The sequence below is a fragment of the Gossypium raimondii genome, chromosome 9 (assembly GCF_025698545.1).
Source record: "Gossypium raimondii isolate GPD5lz chromosome 9, ASM2569854v1, whole genome shotgun sequence".
In the NCBI taxonomy this organism is placed as follows: Eukaryota; Viridiplantae; Streptophyta; class Magnoliopsida; order Malvales; family Malvaceae; genus Gossypium; species Gossypium raimondii.
This window is the reverse complement of record NC_068573.1, coordinates 7,431,439-7,452,811: the sequence shown is the minus strand read 5'-3', so window position 1 is coordinate 7,452,811 and position 21,373 is coordinate 7,431,439. Positions and strand designations below refer to the sequence as shown.

Sequence of the window (21,373 nt, the reverse complement as noted above, 5' to 3'; positions counted from 1 at the left end):
GCTTTTTATAGTGTATTTTTAACCTTATAGATTAGTGGTTAAATTTTAAATTTGATTTTTTATATTTTTATAATATTATTAATTAGTCCAAGTAGTTAATATTGTTAACTTTTTTATTACAATATTATGTGATTATAGATAATTTGAATGTCTTAAGAGTCCTAAAGACCGATTTAGTGACATTTCAATTTTGGCTCCTATACTATGCTGAAACTTAAGATTTAATATATATATATATATATATATATATATATATATGCTTTAATTTTATATGTAATTTGGTTCCTCTACTTTATATTATCATTGGTTAGTCTAAATAGTTAATATTGTTAATTATTTCAATCAAATGTTTACGTCATTTTTTCTTAAGAAAGTTGCAACAACAAAAATTATTTTATCATGACGAGTTTAAATGAGTGTTTTAAGAAAAAATCCTAATCAATATTCTCAACATTATTTTTATTGTTGCATGACTATCGAGTGAATGTAATTTTTTTAATTTGAATTGTCACTTTAGTAAATTTAATAGAAGAATTTTAATAGTGATAACAACTAAACCTAAATTTATAAATTAAAAATAGAGGAATTAAATTCCTGAAAAATAAATTAGGGACTAGATTTCAAATGTACAAAATGTATAGAAACTTAGAGCATATTTTAACATTCAAAATTTTACTCTTTAATTTGACACAAATAAATCTATACTAGCTTATATAAAAGAAATGTGCTAAGGCCTTTGTAACACTCGCATCCATCTAGACATGTAGTAACAATGAAAGATGCTACTGGAACATATCCAAAAAAAAAAAAACTCAAAGTTGCTTAAAATAAAATAAAAAAATTAAAGGTGTAGATACCATAGGAGCTGTTAAAGACTCAAAGTGGACAAAACAGTACAGCAAAAATAAAGTGGTGCAAAATACTGAAACAGCACACGAAGTCGCAACGTAGAACAATTGACGTCATGGCATGACCTGCCAATAAGGCGAGATCGCTACGTCACCTTATGAGCAACTAAAAAATACTCCAAATTATCCTCGAATACAAACAAAAATCATCCCAAAACATACTCAACCAAACATTACATTGGAAAAGATATTGAAAACACATTAAGCCTTCATGGTTTCATTCAAAACAAATTTAATCCTTCATAATCACTTCCCACTTTATTTCCACATAAGTCATGACATTATCAAACTGCATTCAAACTTACAAACTTATTAAGTAAATTATTTTAACTAAATATTTTAGTAAAATTATTTTTTTATAAATGTGATAAATTTTATAAATAGTAAAAATATTTAAAATGGAAATTTTGATATTATAATATACAACACAAACTATATTAATCATTTTAAAAATTTTTGTTTTTATATATTATTAGTTTCTAATGTCATGTATGCTGCACGTGATTTTACACATTTAATTTTTATTTATTTTTTAAATAATATATTTTAATTATTGTAATTAGTTTCTCTAATTTGTTATTCAAATTTTGAATATAATTAAAGCATTTTTACCATAATAAATATCAATCAATTTGATAATTCAAATATAATGCTAATAAAAAACTATAAATCATTATTAAAACGTTTATTTTTCTTTTCACTCTTTAATAATAGTATTATTAATCATGTAAAATTATTATTCATAAAATTATATATATGAAATATAAAGTTAGTTAATATATAAACAATTAAAATTTTCTATTTAAAACTAAAATAATTTTTTTACTTTTACTTTTGGTTAATAAGAATTTAATAATTTAATATAAACTAATTTAATACAAAATTTTAAGTTTTATTTTTTATTATATAACTTCTTTTAATAGAATATGAATTCTCATTTATAAGTACTATCAAGTAAATTTATTTAATCTAATATCTTAATAAAACAATTTTGTTATAAATCATTTAAAAAATTAAAAAATTAAAATGATAAATTGGGTAATATAATCAACAATAAAAATCATATTTATTTTTACAGTTAATTTTTACATATATATGCTGAAAAAGAAAACATGTGAGAAAGTAGGCTGAAAATTTTAAAATTTATCGATCTATGTTGTTTTTGGAGAGAGAGGAAAATGCATCCTACAGGGTTCTACAAGGTGCGTTTTCCTTAGTATTCCATTTGATGTACCAAGATGATTAGGTTATTTATAATTTTCCCAAATTGTATAATTTGTTTTATGTCTTAAATATACACTTATTTACAATATACAAAACAATTATATTAAATTGGTTTGCTTTATAACATACCATATTGTGAGTTTAAAATTTATAATTATTTATGTTACTTTTTCATTTAAGTTTTTTTTTCCATCGATTTGTTAAGTACAATATTTTGACAAAGCAAAGAATTGCTCAGAAGCTTCCCAATTTCAGATTAAAACTTCGGCTTGCGTATTGTAATATATCTTACTTAAAAAAGTAATAATGACTTACACTTTATAGAAAAAATTAATGAATAAATGATTAAGTTAGTGTTTTAATTAGCTATTCTCCTCGATGCTCCCAGGTTGTATGGACATGTTGGCATCTTATGCTCTGGGTTCCTACAGTATGTGCATAACCTCAGTGTGTCTCGCTGCTCCCAAATATCCATATTTCCTCGTATCCGAGTTGAGTTTGGTCGACCTTTCGGCTTGCGCCGCGAGTTCTTATCTGGTACCAACTCGAAAGGAATGCGCGAGGTAGGCGATCACATGCTTTCATCCGGGATAAGTGGGAATTCAGATTTTCAAACATTATACGCGCGTTTAAGTCTATAAACTTTGTCAACATAGGTCATCCAATCTATACATTTCGAGGCACATGCCGAATTGCATTTGCGCATGAATAATGAAGTGCTTGAAATCCCCCACAATCGCAAGTCATTTGTCTGAGGTTTATGTGGCATGCTCCACTGATAACTCCATGGTCGGGTCTATGGGGCTGCTTAGCCCGGAATACTAGATTTAGTCACGAATGACATACTAAAGTCATTGAGTTGGCGATTTCTAAATTTTCCCCAATATCTTTCAGCATTGACTTGTACCAAATGTGCCCGCCCTTTAGCTGTCCCGCTTATGTCTTGGCCCGTTTTAGAAACAAGGCTGCTAATCGAAAATATGTTTCTTTGACCACTGATGTTACCAGCAAATGACATGTCCCCTTCCATACGGAATTAATACATTCTTCTAGGTTCGAGGTCATGTGCCCGTATCTTATTTTTCTGTCATGCGTCTGCATCCGCTACTCCTTCGATATCCCATTGAGGTACCACACACCCAGTTGGTTACAGCTCATAGTCTCTCCAACATTTCATGGAATCGATGTTGGACGAGCTCGTACCCTAACAATGATAATCAACAATGCATTTAAGAAAAATGACCCAAAATGTATATGTTAAACTATTTTATAGGAAACCAATTCTATGCACAACGTGTTAGAAAAAAACGAGTTTGGAAAACGTAGTGAAAAATAAATTTAGGGAAAACAAGAGTTTTAAATTTGTTTTCCAAAACAAGATCTTCATTGTGATATCTAAAGTAATAAACACTTAATCAAAATTGTACATTTTCGATTCGTCTGGGATGAGCGCTTCGACTAAGTAGTCTTCTCCACTATCCTCAAGCTCACGTCTAATGAGTGTGAGCTCGCTTCAAATTAGAAAATTTTTCACAAAAATTACATGTGACGTAATTTTTTAATTTCTATAAACTTTTGGGTCAAGTTGTAAATCAGAAAAATATCTCTTGAAATTTCTGAAATAGTCTCTTCAGAGAATTTTCTCTCTACAACTTTCTCTTGAATATAAGTATGTGTCAAATAATGACGCAATACTCTTTTTATATAGAAAGAGTTTAGAGAGTTCAACTATAAGTAAAATTAATCACTTTAATATTAAATTTAATCTAATATTTATCTTGATTAATTTAATATTAAATCTTATTAAAATAGTAGAATGTCTATATACAAGATAAACATTAAATTAAATTTAATATTAAGATAATCACTTTAATATTAAACTAATAAAATACTATTAAGATAAGTATTAAATTTAATTTAATATTAAACTATTAAAATACTATTATTTTTGGAATAGTTAATCTAAAACCAAATTCTTTTGTAGAGTCTCAGTAGGAGTGTAACTCTTCACTACTCAACCACCGAAAACCAACTGTCGTCGGCCACCAAGACGACGCCGTCGCAGTCGCCAGCACCATCATGTTCAATGATGCAGGTGTGACACCCTTACAGCACCCCAAGTCGGTTCGGCTGCTACTGGTTCTGTTTGGGTCATTAACGACCCAACTGGTCCGGTCTGGCGACCGGTTAGACCATCGGCTCAGCCCGATTTGACCAGTTTTTTATTCTTGGTCTTGGTTTTCGGCTCTCAGACCCAATTTACGATCTCAGGTCCAATTTTCAAGTTCAATTACCCAATGGGCCAATTTTCTAACTTGAAAATTAATTTCCAAAAATATCATATTAATTTTAATTAATTTGATTAATTTATTTTTACTTGATCAAAATTAATTTTTCCAAAAATCACTTAGATTTTTCAAATTAATTTTTCAAGAAAATTCTTTTATCAAATTCTCTTGTTGAATAATTCTCACGACCACCTAATTTAATTCCACATCGAATAAATCGACTCAATTAAATTATTTTTAAAGTTGTAGAATTTTCTTTTGATTCAAATATAGTCTGATTGAGCTTTTTTTAAGCTAGCAGAGAGACCAATCAAAGATATACAATTAGGCTCTAGTAATTGCAATTATGTCCAGAAGCATCGTTTTGATAATTCGTAATTACTTAATCATGGAGTCTACCAACAAAAAGTATAATGATTGAAAACTCTTTATTGTATACTCTTTACGAAAACAATTCATCCAACTATTTTATACAATAACCTCGTCATGTGTGTGTTACCCTCATATGATATCCTTGATTCCTTTGAGTTAAATCTGTTCACTTAATGCAATATTATTTTATCTCATTGTCACTATTGTGTCTTCTTAATGGTTAATATGATCACTATCAACAAATGGCTATGATAAATTACTTGTTTGAGAACAAGCAACCCGTGACCACTTTCTATATTTATCAATCCACACAATACCAATGAGAGGATATCATTAACTCTTTAATTGAGCTATGAATTCCACCGTTACTAATAAAACCATGACATACACAAGTCATGTACCCAACATACTGGTTATGGGCTCAACCATCTTTAGAGCATAAGCCTCCACTTATATCAAAGCACATGAGTTGCATATGCATGGTCAGTGACTACTTCAGGATTTAGGTAAATCACACCATAAACGTCACAAGTGAATTAATTCATAAGCGGATTCAAAACTAATTCATCTTCGGTCCAGTCCAATGTATCATTCTACCAATGAATACATCTATGTCTCTACCCATTGAGTCAACTGCTCTTATAGCCAAGACTAGCCATCTCCCTAATTGGAATTATAGACGACATAATAATCCTTCTCATTATTTGAATCAAATGCTCATTTCAATTCTTTTATGGGATTATGAGCTTATTTAGATTATCTACTGAAGTAAGTTTTTTTTCTCGCAATGTAAATGTTCTTACAATACCACTTATCTTCAGTTTGAACTTAGACAATCTATGAGCTAATATTTGTTTGTCACAATTTTGCTATACTTGTCACAATTTTACTATGCATGCAAAATATAAAAGATAGAAATAAAAAAGACATAATAGTGTAATGTGAAATTAACTTTATTTATTTATTCATCATTAAAATAAATAGAAAATAGAAAACAAACACATGTTTACTACAAGATGGGAAAATTTCCTAACACAACATACTCATGTTAATGACATGTTTCCACTCCACATCCTTATGGTATCGACCCATGTAGTTAGACCCTGTGTGACACAAACAATATCTATGGCGTACACGATCCCATAGGTTTAAACGTCGATCAAATACAGCTTGTATTATGGTGCCATTGTTAGAAATGATACACACATCTGGCTACGACATAATATGCCGCCTTAGGTTAGTCAAGAAGAAATCTCAGTTATCACTCAATTCTTTCAGAGCTATTACAAAAGCTATTGGTAAGATTCTTTGGTTACCATCTTGTTCAACAACTATTAACAACTTATGAATGTATCTTCCATACAGGAATGTGCCATCAATTTGGACTAGTGACTTATAGCACCGGAATGCAGTTACGCATTGCTTGAAAGTCCAGAAAGAATGATGGAAAACTCTTTTTCTAAGAACCAAGCGATCACCGTAATATGCAGGCTCCATTTGTAGCTTGATTATGAAACCTGGTACATACCACTCTAATACCTGACACCATTACCACAATTTGTTATACGATTTCTCCCACCCACTGTGCATCTTTTCCAACACCTTTTACTTTTCCAACCATTTTTTGTGGTAGGACACTATGTAACTGAACTTGCTATGGATGTATGCAATCAAAACAAGGACTGAAATATTAGGAATCACCTTAACCATAGGTAATATAAAGTTATATATCATATCTGAATACAATTTTGAATGATTGTTCAACATGCTTGTAAAATAATAAATTGGGTCACCATATGCAGTAGAATATCAAAAAAAAATGTCAGAGTTCAAGTCGGTGCTGTTAATCATGATACATTCTAGCTACAACATATGTATGTGCCACGGTAAACTTTCTAATGATCCAGAACGACTTCTTCCTCACAGATGCCATGATTTTCCATGGATATATTGTTCCATGCATTGCACACTTCACCTCATATTTCTCAGATCAAGAGAATTTAATGGTGAAGTTGACATCAAGTTGTATGTTATACAGCTTAATAGTAGCTACAAAAGCATCTTTGAAGTTAGACTCCATCCCAATCTCTAAATGGCTAAAATTTGTTGACCAAGACGCATAGCCTGGTCTTCTATAAGGGAAGTATGAGAATTCTAAATCTCCCTCAATAGTAAGATCAAGAGTTCGCATGTGGGGGTGGGGGTTGGCCCGTAAAACCTGAGTCATCCCATCGAGAAATGTCCGTATCTTCACCACCAGATCCACCGTATTTTGTTTTAATAGGAATGATATCCTGTTCTAAAATTACTGTAATTTTTGCACCGTCGAGCCCCGTCTTCTTTTTTGGGTCGTTATTTGTTTCTTCATCCTCTTCGCTCTCTTCTCCCTCTTGGTTATCAACCTTGGTTGCAAGTCCAAGGTCAGATGTCCCCTCATTATCGAGGTTGTCGGGAGTAGATCATTCGTTCTTGTAAATTCGATGTCAACCCCAAAATCACTTATGTTTGACCCACCCCAGTAACTTGATGGTGTGTCTGCCTGAGTGTTACTAGTGTTGAACATTGGTGTGACGAAGTTAAAATCAAAGGCACTGAAAAAATTTCTTGCAGGCGTGTCGTAGGCCCGGTGACCAAATACCCCGACTGTCCCCCATCTCAGTAATCGAGGGGAAAAATTGATAAATGACTCACCATTGATGATGATTCTAGTGGGTCTTGGTATGAGCTTTATAGAAATTATGTGAATCCACTGCACAACTATGTGGTGAGACTTTCAACTTCTTGATCAGGTGTAAGATTTGGTGGACAATGTGTAACCAAGCTCAGGCCACCTGCATCCTTCTCGATGAAGTCAACATACAACTCTAGTACAACATTGCCATTAGAGTAATGGTATTCGATCAACTACTCTAGATTGTTGTCCCTATTGATCTAAAAATGGCATATCTAGTGGGTTCCAATGACGAAAGGTATCTACATTTGGGGCTCAAAATTCTTCTCTGGATCTCCACTTTGTATTAAATCCTTGTCCGAAGCTCTTTTAATGTTATGGTTCGGTTGAATGTCAAATCTTCAGATTGTTTTAAAACAAAAACGGGGTCAATTTTGGTCTAAAAAATTTGACTGTTGTAATGGATAAGAGCTCTAACTCGTCTGCTTATCTTTAACCAAATAGTATGTTTCACATGTTTAAAATTGAGAAAATAGTAGAAAAATATAGTACTCATCATCCAAAACCCCAAAATTAAATGTAAATTAACGAATTACCTTTGCTTCGACATCAACGTAGGAACAAAATTCAAGTTTTCACAACAACGTTGATTGCTCATAGTGCCAACTATCCTTCAAATCAACAATCTACTTCAAAGGTTAGTATGGAAAATCAAAGGCTTGTATTGAGTTCTTTCTATATAAATCTTTTGTGGGGGAGAAAACGCTCCCCCGTAGAGGCAGGAACGGGAATTTTTTATCCTAAGTTGTAAAGGCTCAAAAGCAAAAGCAATCGAGTTGGCCAGGAGGTTGAAATGACCAAAGAGAAAATGCTCACCGCAGAATGCATTTCCACCAACATCTTACAGGAAAACGTGTCCTAAGGAAGCATTTTCACTGACATGTTAGATGAAAACGCCTCCTGCAAAAACCGTTTTCTCTCTGGCCATTTCAACCTTCTAACCAACTCGATTGTTTCTGCCTCTGAGCCTCTGCAACTTGGGATTACCGAGATAAAAAATAAATAAATTTTTACCCCGTCCCATACCCTATATAAATGCATATTCCTATCCCCCTAAATTGTTTTCTTTTTCTTTTTTCTTGCGTGTTGAAATTTTTGAGTTTAAAGATTTATTTCTCTCACACTATAAGGGAGACATAGTCACAATTTTAAGCTGTGTTTGGGTTCACGGTAATGTCATCGAGCTTGATAACCTACAAATTTTACCTATTGTGTGAGTATGGTGCCATGACCCGAGAAACTGGGATCGCTTTGCAACTCGAAGTCCAAGTTGGCGGGGATTATACCATCTCGGGTTGAAGTGTAACTAGGGCTTCAATGTTACAAAGGTTATGCTGTCAAAGGATGGAGCATAATTGGGGCCCTAGTTGACGATGGTTATGCGAGCACAAAAACCAGTTTCTCCTCATCAGAGAAGCATGCTTTATAAAACCCACACGGAAGTGAGAAGAAGTAAAACGGAGGGACCTTCTAATATAATCAAGTAATTTGTATTGTCCATGTCCACCAAAGGTAGTGACCCTGTTAGTAAAGCCTATTACACCCTAATTATGTCACAGGTTATAATAACGGGGTCACCTTTGGTGGATATGGATAAAACGAAATACTTTATTATACTAAAACGCTATTACATTTTTCTTCCTCGTACTTTTATTTGGGTTTTATAAAGCATCCTTCTTTGACAAGGAAAAATTGGTTGTCATGCCCGCGTAACCACTGCCAAGTGGGGCCCTATTTTATGCTCTATCATTTGATAGCATAAACCTTGAAGCCGTAGTTACACTTCAACAATCACTATCAAGTGGGACCTTGAGTTGCAACGTGATCCGGCTTCCCGGTTGATGGCTCCATACTCAAATGGTAGATGAAATTTGTAAGTCACCCAACTCCATGACACCACCATAAATTCAAACATTCTTTAAAACAATAACTATGTCTATCTCGAACATGGATAAAAATAAATCTACAAATTTTTAATTTCCAATCGCAAGAAAAATACAAATTTTAGAGAAGTCTGTAGGACGCGTTTTCAAGAGAGAGAAACAAGACACGTTTTCACTAATGTCTCACTCTAAAAACAACATAAATCAATAATTTTTTTTTTATAAATTTAGCCTAGTTTCTTAAATGCTTATTTCAGCATATTTATATAAAAACCTATTTTTACATATATTAGAGATATAAAGTTGATTATTACGAAACCATCGGTTGGTAGAAAAGAAAAGGTGACCGAATATATAGTTATATCAAATATTTTAACTTTATTCTTAAATTTCCTACCCCATATATTGACAAAATTATTCTTATAAGTCGTTGGTGTTGCCGAGAATCAAGTTCTCGAATCCACGTTATTTCACTAATAAAATAAAATAAAATAAAATTTTACGTGTTACCTTTTGTTTAACTTGATAATGGTTTGGATATGGTTTGGGTCGAGCGAATATCAAATTTTAGATCTTGTCTAAAAATAAATATAAAATTTTATTTTAAATTTAACTAGATTCAATTGTAATATTTTTTTGATTTTTTATACAAAAATAAATTTAAAAATTATAATAAATTAAATACACTAAAAATATTAAAATAATTGTTCTTCAACAAATTGAAAATATAAAAAAAATTCTAGTCATGAGATTCAAGTCAGGGCGGGCCGAGCCGAGCCTGAGCCAAAAAAGTTTTACTTGAGGTCAAACCCGTTTACTAAATAAACCTTATTTTTTGTCTAAACTCATTTTTCAAGACTATATTTTTGCTAAAACTATCTCATTTTTCGAGTGGATCTTTGGACCTGAGTAGGTGACCCGACCCATTATTAAGTCTACTTTTGTTCAAAATTTTTAAAAATATATATTAAGGCATTAATTTTATTGATAAGGATAATGTTTTGAAATTTCAGTAGGTGAGTTTTCATTTCGATTTATTCTGGTTATTTATTTTCAATTGAATTAATTATTAATTTTAGTGTTTATAATTATTAATTTTAATTAAATATTTTATTTAAATGTAATTTTAAAGTTTCTTTAAAAAAATTTGTGGCTCGAAATTGCGTATGCGAAGATGTTAGTGATAAGTAATTAAAAAAGTTAAAAGGAAAAAAAAGAATACAAGTGTTGAGTAAATTGGTCAATATTATAAGTAATAATAGTCACTTTGGTGCGCTTACATGTGCGATTAGTGTAAGTAGTGACGATAAAATTAGATATTATAGTGTGAGATAAAAATTAAATTAAATGTATTGCATCACATCCAAATCCCAACTTAATTCAGTTGACATTGATATTATTATCAGTGTGAATTCAAGTGCATCCTCTTATTAAAAATGAAACAATAAAAAAGAAGTTGTGATTCTTTTCGTTTTTCATTAAATAAAAAAAGGTTTGATTCTTTTAGGTTTCCAGCTTGTGTGGGTTCCTTTGAGTGGTCCTATTCATGAATTAAGCAAAAAAAATTCCTTCCACTTTTTCTCATTATATAAAATTAGGGCTCACATTTCATTTCAAAAACATAACAACCTTCATCTTCACAATGGCTAGAGAGCCTCATCAAAAAGCAAACTATGATTATATGGAAGAACAGGTAATAGCACACGATGACTTTTGAAAAATATTAGCTTGTTGTTTGGTTACCAGGAAAATGATTAAAATCAGTTTGAAAATATGTTGTTTGGTTACCAGGAAAATGATTCAGGGTATATATTTAAACCCAGAGCATTTAACATTGTATGGGGAAATGACAAACGTTGTTGGCGCATGGCTAAGCCTATTGGCTCATCTACGTCAAGGTGCCACTTTTATTTGTTGGTTTTTTTGGATGGATATTTAACTGATAAGATTTTCCTTTTTCATTATTATAGCAAAAATGAGGAGGAATGTGCAGAGCTGGTTCAGGTGTCGTGGCTGGAAGTAACCGGTGTAACCCCCAGACTTCATGCATCCACAACATATCAAATCACCTTCCAACTGAGCCTCGAAAAGGGTGCATCTGGTTGGACTGGGGCGCCGGTATTCCTGATGGCTAAGGTGGGGAAGAAAGGCAAGTACAAGTGGAAAAAGCTGGAGGTGGAGAAGCTGACTAGGGACCCCACTGATTTTCCAAGTGTGAGAGACCCATTTGGTGTGGAAATTGCTGATGAACAACTAGACAAAAGGCTTTATTTTGGTTTGTATGAAGTGTGGAGTGGCAGATGGAAGAAAGGCTTGAAAGTTTATAAAGCCACTGTCAAACAAATCAAGAAGTGAACCAAATCCAGGCTTTGATTTCATGATGTTTATATATATATATATAATGAAGAAGTTGGTGCTTTTTTATTTCTATTAAATAAAGGGGTAGGTAGAAATTATCTAAAGTCTGGCATAATTCCTTTCCTTTTTTTTAACAAGAGATAAGAATTTCAATTACAAGCTAACAATAGTATTTATGTTAGGTAGCATAACTCGTCTGTCTGTCTATAATTAATCATCAACCTGTGAAGGAGTAGCATTAAATATTTTCAAGTCAATACGAGTACCTTTCATAAAACCAGCTAAAATATATGAGTCGAATTCACCTCTCTTGATACTTGTTTAAAGAGAATTATTCATTCGCGTTGGCAAAATTCGTGGATTTGCATAATTAAATCTCTATTAGAGTATCCTCTACGTTTTTCATGAACACCTTTAATAGCTTGCACTCTATCTGTCTCAATAATAACATTAACCCATTTAGCTGCTCAGGCTAAACGGTGGCCATTATAGATTGCCTAAAACTCAGCTTATAATACACTACATCTACCAATACTTCTTCTTATTCCTCGCATCCAATTACCATCATCAATCGAAATGTGTGTAAAGCTTTAATTTGAGTTAACCTCCAAAGTGGCCTCAATAATTAAATGGATTTTATCTTAAATGGAATATTAATGGCAAGATTTCCTCATGTTTTGGACATTAAACCTAGATTTAGTTTTCCTTGTGTGTTTTGATTTTCTATTATTTACATTTCTTATCGATTAAAATTTTAAAATTATACTTTGGAACTTTCGAATTTGTAATATATGGTTGACATAATGTTAAATTTAGCTTTCCACGTTTATATCTTTTATCAATTTAGTTCTTATTATCTTTTTAAAAAGTGTTAATTTGATATAATTCGAGCTTGAGAACAGCCCAAGAACGACCTAAGACCAATCCAAACTCAAGCTCAAGATAGATCCGATCTAAAACCCGAAAAATCTGAATTATGAAAATATATTTTAAATATTATATAATTATATTAAAAAATTATAAATAACAATGCATATTTATGTTAAATTAAAATAAATTTCAAAAACATTAATTATGAATATAAAATAATTTTAAATGCAATTATTATATATGTATAATAAATATTCAAAGTTAATAATTATTTAAATTTAATTATTGTATAAAATATATAATAATTTAATGTATTAATATAATGATATAAAATCAAATTCAACCTAAAGAGCTTACCTATTGAACTTGTCAAACTTTTAGTTAAGGAAAACTCAAATCTGTATATACTCATTGTACCCATAATTCATATGAAAAACGAATACGAGAATATCTTAATATATTTTTCTTGTTAATTTATGAGATTTTGATGAATACTAGCTTGAATTACAAAACTGATCAAATAATATGACTTTTATATTTTTTAAATATTTTACAACTTTGTAATAGTTTTTATATATTTTTTTATAATTTTCTGAACCACATATAGGTGCCAAAATTCAAATAATTTTGGACGTTCATTTGTTTAGGTTTATTCTAGACATACATTGTTAGTATTTTTTTATAGTTTTTAGGATTTTAGTTTTTTAATATATGGTACTTGGCATGCTACATCAGGATATTTGTCCATGTGGCTTGCTATATCTTGTTTCTCATTAATTTTGTTTATTAGTTCGTAAATATTTGTTAACAGTCCAATCGATCAATGATAGTTTTTATTATTAGAAGGGCTTTGTTAATTTTCTTTTTTGTCATTGAGGGCTCAATTAAATGCATCCTTAAGGCTTAACTTTTTTTTCATAAAAGATTATTGTTTACCTTTAAATCTAAATATAATAAATATTTATCAATATTCAAAATTTAATAATAAAATAAAAATTGTTCAAATGTCAATTTAGTAATATAATAAATAATAAAAAATATTTTTGTCAATTTAAAGTTTTTCCAAACTCGTGCCTTGTAACACCCCTCACACATCCTAATGGCCAGGGGGCTGGCAGGGGCCCTAACCCCCCCCAAAAAAAATGGAAAAATTTTCATTTAGGCCCATTTAAAATTTATAAAAATTTAAATTAGAAAAGGTAAAATTGCACTTTGGCCACCCTAAAATGATAAAAATTGATTTAATCCTTAAAAATCATAAAGATATAGATATTAAAATGGTGAAATTGTATTTTTAATATCATAAAAATATACAATTTAATTTTGCCCCCTAAAAAAATTTTCAAGCTTTACCAGAAATGCCACCAGAGCATATACAAGTAAGAAATCTCAAATTTATTTAAGCATTAAAGGTTTAAAACATTTTTATAAAATAATTAAAATAGGTTTTTGAAATTTTTTAAAAGAAATTTAAAATCATTTAACATTTATTTGGTGTTGATCGGAACTCAAAATGAGTCCAGAAAGGTCAAAACGTCATAAAATAGTGTAAGGCTAAAAAAGGGAGGAAGGTCGCGACGTTGAAGCCAGGGAATTCGCAATGTGACTAATTGACTTGTTAAGTCCCAAGATCAACGGTCCGAGGTTGCGGCGCCACTTGCCAAAGTTGCATTGTAACAGCTATGAAGTCACGACGTCACTTATTGAGTAGTTAAGAACATTTTAAAATCTTCCCTTTAAGTCCCTTTGGCCAAGGAATACATACAACATGCTTATAAATAGATCTGATCATGGTTTGGGCCCCCTGATTCGGCCTGAAGGCCCCTTTGAAAAGTGGAAGGGTTTTGGAAAAAATATAGGCCCAAAAAATTAGATTGGACAAAAAATTAGGCTCGTTTTCAAACGGGTCGGGCCTCGAATAAGATTTTTTCGGCCCAAGCCCAACCCAAATAAATTTATTATTTTTTCATAAAAAATTATATTCATCTATTTCCATTTCCCTATTGCCCTGTGTCATGCGTGCAAATCCCTGAATTGTAAAACAACCTTTGTTCCCAAATCAATTCCTATTTTCACAAAAAAAACCCTAAATGTCGCTCACCAACCGCTGTTCGTCGATAACCGTCTCTAATCCGGTGGCGACTCTATCTCTTGCTTTTTCTATCGCCAGCGCCCATCACCATTGCGTCGTCCCGCTCGTTCTTCCATCAAGATACTGCCATCGTTTAGGTTGAGCTATTTCTTCATCTATTGCCAACGTTGTTTTTTTTTCACTTCTTCAACATTATTTCATTTCCAAGTTTGTGTTGCTCTCTTTATTACTGAAAGCTTAGACTTTTTTTGTATTTAACTTTTCTATTGGGTTGATTATATGGGTCTTTGCTTGTGCTTCAAATACATGAGTATTGTAATTTAGGTTGTTTAGTTTTGCTCATTCAAGTACATGAATATATGTAAATGTGGTATGAATGGTTGAAGCCTACTTGGAAATGGTAAGTTTTGATATAGGTAAGTTCGATGATATGTGATTGTCACACTCGATTCCCTTTAAGTTTGAAAATTAAGGAATAACTAAGAGTTTAAATTGAAAGAAGCCATAAGCTGGCAGCCTCTATTGAAAACTCAGGAAAACTTAGTGACCAAATTGGACATTGTTAAGAACTGATTCTAGTTCGATTAGGTTAGAACTAAGAGGGCGTTTGGTTCAGTGTATTACCTAATACAATACAGGCCGAATACGCGCGTATTACATGACGCCTCTAATCCGGCGTTTGGTTCATTGTAATAGGCATTACGGCGTAAACCAATCCCGACCTAATCCCCTTTTTCACGCTTTTGTAATCCCTTCCCAAATCCTCGTAATACCTATTACGTCCGCCTTCCGTCCCCGCTCTGCTTTTACCCTCCTCCCTACCCGACCCTCTCCTATTCTCGTCCTCAAAATTTCTCCTTCCATCTCCCACCGCTTTTGTTTATTATTCGTCCTCATCGTTTCTTGATCTCTGTCTCCTCCCATTTCCTCCCAACCCTATCTGCAACTCTCTCTGCTCTTCAATATTTTCACAAAATTGGAAATAAACGATAGTGAATCCATTGAAAAAGAGTGAAGCATTTTTCGTCATCACCTCTAATCCAATATCGGTGAGTTTTATTTCAACCCAAATTAATCTGCCAATTCTTTTGTTCGACAATCTTTTATCAAATATTTTTGCATGGTTATGAATCTTTAGTCTTCATAGTTTCATTGAAATTGCTATTTTATTTTATGAAATTGTTGCTTGATTTCATTGGAATTATTGTATAATTGCACTTGTGGCTTTTTATTCTTCAAGAGTTTAATGTTGATTTCATGGTTATGAATCTTTTACTCTTCGTAGTTTTAGTTAACGAAAGTTTTTCGGGTTTAATATCCCTTGCTTTCGATGGTGATTTCATATAAATTATGTGCGTGTAATTTATAAATCCCGATTTTGAAAGAGCAACATCAAAAGTTTAAAGCAAATACTTCTTTCAAGAAATAATATTTCCATTTTCGTATGACAAATTTTACATTCATGAGTTGAGTTTCTATTTTCCTCATTGCACCAAAGATGGCACATTATTCGTGCAATATTTTTATGTTTTGTTAAAGTTCCAGAATTCAAGAATATGATTTAGAGAGAGTAGATATCTTGTTTATATTTGTCAAATTCACAAACACTCGCAAGCGATATGTGAAAACCGGTGAAGTCCATGAAAATCAAAGAGAAGCTTTTGTTGTATTAGTGAAAATTCGTGTGGTTTTCTTTGTTGTTTAATTGTTTATGGTGCGTTGTTTTTTTTAATTTCTTGTATATCGGTTTAATATTATGGTTAATAGTTTCGGTTGTGGTAAGGTTGTAAAATAGTAATTAATTTACTCTGTAAGTGATTATACATTTTAGTGTCACCTTTGTCATTTACTTGGTTTTGAACCGCTCTTTTGATTTTGTTCTTAAATTTTTCAAGCTTACTTTGTTCGATGCTAAGCTTTGTCTTAACTATGAACCTCTAGAATCTAGATAATTGCATGCTATTGCTCATGCTATGAACTAGAAATTTTGGTCATGTTTGATGATTGCATATCTAAAGCAAATGATGTTTCTCCTACATTCTTCACCAAATCATTGGCTAAATTAGCTTATCAATTGTTGTTGTCTCCTTTTGAAATTAGGTTTGATGGATAAATTATGAGCATCAAATCACTTTTGAAGTTAGTTTGAATCTTTTTGCTCGGTTGATGATACATATGCCTGCATTGTGTTGTTTGCTAATGGGGATGAATGTGGGGAATTAGAGGCCGTGGTTTGTTATGTATTAACCGAGTGCAACTTACTACATGTAGGATGTTAGACACTGAATTTACTTAATATGGTTGGTTTTATGGTTGTGCCATGACTGCTTCCAAGATTCTTGAAAAACAAAAGAAAATTATTATCTAGTCTTCTCATATTGTAATGAAAAGAGGACACTTGCTGGTTCGGGCTTTTATTAGGAAGAAAAGGAGGTGAGAACTAATTACAAATAATGAGGAAATGAGGAGGCGATTCGATGTAGGTTATTGAACTTGGAATTGGGTTTAATGGTTTGTCGCTTTGGTTTCATACGAAACAAAGAAAATCCAAAGAATCCTTTGAAAGCTATGCAATTGGATTTAATAGTTTCATAGTTCCCTCTTTTTGTGTTCTTAATTGCTGCTTTGCTTTTAAATTATACTGCTACAATTAAATTTGGAAGTTATTATTAGAAGCATGTTTCCGATCATCCAACTGTGACATGTAGGATGTTTCTCTTCATTCTCCTTGTTTTCTCTTTTGAACCACAACAGTTTTCCTTATGGACGCAAAAGCTCCTATCCTAACAGCCATTCCCTTTTTTAATGTTTAACAATGTTGCTTCTTTCTCTTTTAATTATCTCTTCGATACTGGCCAAGGAACATTATCTGTCTAGAAAGGATGGATGTCTGTGAATGGAGTTTATGTGTCTGTCCATGAGTTTCCGGGCCTGATGTATGCTGGCATGATGACTATTTGCTAGAGATGGTTGGACTTTTAATTAGGAATTTGGTTGAGGTGTGGGTGGGGTCATCAAGTACTCTGTAAAGTTAGAATTTTGTGGTTTGTAATTGATGGATTGCTTGTTGACTGTTCTGTGTGTTTTACTCTTGGGATTTGGTGTTTATGTTTTTGAGGGAATAGTGAGAGGTTTGATATGGCTCATGGATGATGATTGGTGTATGGTTGTTCTGTGCTTTGATATACTATATTTAGCTATAGCATAAATATTTTTCCCAAAAAAAAAAGGTTGATCCGAGCACTTTTCTCATTACAGGTAACATTTTTCCAACACTTCCACATCGCAGTCGTCCCAGATTTAAGCATTACAGGTTAGTTTTCCATTGGTATTCATGGTTTTGTTTGTATGTTTTCCCTGATTCCATGTTTGTATTGATGTAGCAGGTTCTGTTGTTTCCCAAATGAATATGGTTTTGTTTGTATGTTTGTAATGCTCATTAAAGCTTTTGTTTGTATGGTTATGGTTATTCTGCATGACCATTGTTCTTTTGAATTTATCACCAAGTTATATGTTTTGCCTATTAGGTAACATTTTTTAAAGAGCATTATGCCTACAAATAATGGGCTTCAAATCACAATTATTTGTACATGTAAATACAATCTTGTTAATAATAAATTTGTACATGTAAATGAGATAAAAGTTATATATTTTTATGAAATTATATTACCATTTAAAATGTTATTATCTAGTTTTAAAACTTCAATTTCATTATTAAACTAAATCTTCATTCTTCATTTTATTTATTTTGAAATTAGAAAACCTTAACTAAACTAATCATCAATAAAAAAATTTCATTGATCAAACTTTGAACATGCTTTAAGTAACTAATCAATATATTTATACGATATCATTTTAGGTCAATTAATTTGGGTGATTTTAATTAACTAATCAATATATTTAAATGTCCAAATTATAATTAGTTTAGTTATAATCTAACAAATACCAACCTTCAAATTTTACCTCAATTAATTTTACCTCAATTATACATAATATATTAAATTTTAATATAAGTTTTTGAAGAAATAAAATGCTCATGGATTATAATTAACCTTTTATGCACGCAATACATGTTATTTAAAACAAATGTTAATTGATTCAAACATTATTTTTCCCTATAATGGAAATAAGTCCTCTTCAAAGTTATATATATTTTTACAAAATGAAATTATCATTTAAAATGTTATAAAAGTTATAAAACTTCAATTTCATTATTAAACCAAATCCTCATTCTTCATTTTATTTATTTTGAAATAAGAAAACCTTAATTAAACTAATCATCAGAATTAAATATACTCTTTCATTATTATTTGGGTGATTGATAAAGAAATGAAATTAAAGTTGCAACGATATCATTTAGTAGATAATTTTTTGCTTCGTGTGTTCTAAATTTGTGCTGTTTATTTTTATTTGATAATGTGTAATTGCAACTTCAATTCTTTGATAGTGTGTTCTAATTTTAAAATGTTGCAGTAATGGCTCATCTGCCTTTAATTGCACAAAGTGTGAGGCGTAAAAGATTTAGTATTGCTGTGACAATATGGTTGGAAATCTGTAGAATCGCGATTTGGTTCTTATTTAGAATGGGTGCCAGCCTTAGCCTACATAGACCAATGATTAGGTCCTATACCGTAGATTTTTATGCAAAACGGGATTATGTGAATAGGCTTGTATATGCTAGTGATTTAGACTGTATTGAACAAGTTAGGATGAATAGAATGCCTTTTTAAATTATGTGAGATGTTAGAATCGATAGGGGGATTGAAGTCGACAAGGTTCATGCTTATTGACGAGCAAGTAGCAATGTTTTTACATATCATCTCCCATCACCTGAAAAATCGAGTTATCAAGCATCACTTTAGAAGGTCCGGGGAAACTGTTAGCAGAGCATTTCATAGTGTTTTAAATGCTGTCATACGCTTGCAAGATGTGTTATTTAAAAAGCCGGAGCCAATTACAGCCGATTCTTCTGACACAAGGTGGAAATGGTTTAAGGTATAGGACTAAGTTTTATATATAGCTTCAACAACATTTACTTGATTTAGATTTAAGTTAGTATTCTAACTCAAGGTTTTATATCATGTGATATAGAATTGCTTAGGTGCTCTTGATGGAACCCACATCAAGATTAGGGTTCCAACAGTTGATAAACCTAGATATCGGACGAAAAGGTGACATAGCAACAAATATGCTAGGTGTTTGTACACCGAGATGCAATTTGTTTATGTTCTTCCCGGTTGGGAAGGTTCGATTCTTGATGGACGGGTTCTTCGAGATGCCATTAGTAGAAGACATGGATTAAAAGTTCCTCATGGTAAAGTGTATAGTTAGAGGACTTTGATTTATTCATTAAGATCAAACTTTGTGTCTGAATTAATCATTTTTAATATGAAACTTATTTTATAGGTTGTTATTATCTAGTTGATCTTTGGATACACAAATTGTGAGGATTTCTTGCACCATTTAGAGGACAACGATATCATTTGAACGAGTGGCGTCGGGGTTATCGACCAAGTTCTCCGCAAGAGTTTTTAATATGAAACATGCCTCAAAGACGTAATGTCATTGAAAGATGCTTTGGCTTATTAAAACTTAGATGAGGAATACTTAGGAGTCCATCGTTCTATCCTGTAAGGGTGCACAATAGAATTATTATTGCATGTTGTTTGCTCCATAATTTTATTCGAACCCATATGAGTAGTGATCCCATTGAAGCGGAGGTGGGAGAAGGATTACCTACAATTAATGTGGTGGATGACGATGAACCGAATATCACAAATATTCATCCATCGGATGCTTGGGCTACTTGGAGGATGGAACTAGCCAACCAAATGTTCGATGAATGGCAAGCATCTAGAAATTAGTTTGTGAAACTTTTGTGAAACTTTTGTATTGATTTTTGTATTGTACTAAACTACAGAAATTATAATATAATTTCTTCTAATTCAGCATGTGTTATAATTTTAAATTTTTTGTGCTATGGAACTTTTGATTCATGATATTCAACTTAATTACTTAGATTTTATAAAGTGTTGACCTTTTGAATCATGATATTAAAATAGTAATTAATATAATTTGTTTTTTTTTGTTCTTAAGATCATTATGTCAGGTGTTCCAGAATCAAATGCTCAAGCTTCTCGAGGAAGCAAAAGAAAATGGGTTCCCGAGGAAGATGCAGCATTAGTTTCCAGCATGGTGGACCTGCACAAGGTTGGAACATTTAATGCTGATACCGGGTTCAAAGCCGGTTATTTGAACGAGTTGGAAAGAATGCTACAAACGGTTTTACCAAATGCAATGTTGAAGGCAAAACCTAATATTGAATCAAGGATTAGGTTACTTAAAGGGAGTGGTCAATCGCTCACGACATGCTTAATGGCCAAAACAATAGCGGTTTTGGTTGGGACGAGCATAGGCATACTTCGTTGTTGTTTGAAGATGCGCTTGGGAGTCCTATTTAAAGGTAAGATTATTTCAAGTCTTTATTATATTATTTTTACCAAACTTACGACTAATATGATTTCCTTATTTTTTTAGAGTCACAAAGAAGCCGCCCAATTCAGATTTCGTACTTTCCCTTACTATGACCAGCTTACTACCATATACGCAAGAGATCGAGCAACTGGGAGAGATGCTCAAACAGCTGC

General features: G+C 31.9%; 1 protein-coding gene across 2 annotated transcripts; it reads left to right on the top strand.

Moving 5' to 3' along the window:
• The first annotated feature begins 10,952 nt into the window (after nucleotides 1-10,952).
• LOC105798298 (protein PHLOEM PROTEIN 2-LIKE A9) lies at nucleotides 10,953-11,868 on the top strand. 2 transcript variants are annotated; one of them, XM_012628323.2, is made up of 3 exons: nucleotides 10,953-11,099; nucleotides 11,198-11,304; nucleotides 11,377-11,868. In XM_012628323.2, the coding sequence occupies exons 1-3, from the start codon at nucleotides 11,049-11,051 to the stop codon at nucleotides 11,759-11,761; spliced, it is 543 nt and encodes a 180-aa protein (XP_012483777.1). In that variant the 5' UTR covers nucleotides 10,953-11,048; the 3' UTR covers nucleotides 11,762-11,868. The 2 variants fall into 2 exon arrangements, with proteins under 2 accessions (XP_012483777.1, XP_012483774.1); XM_012628320.2 differs by having other exon boundaries at nucleotides 11,198-11,868.
• The last annotated feature ends 9,505 nt before the right edge of the window (nucleotides 11,869-21,373 follow it).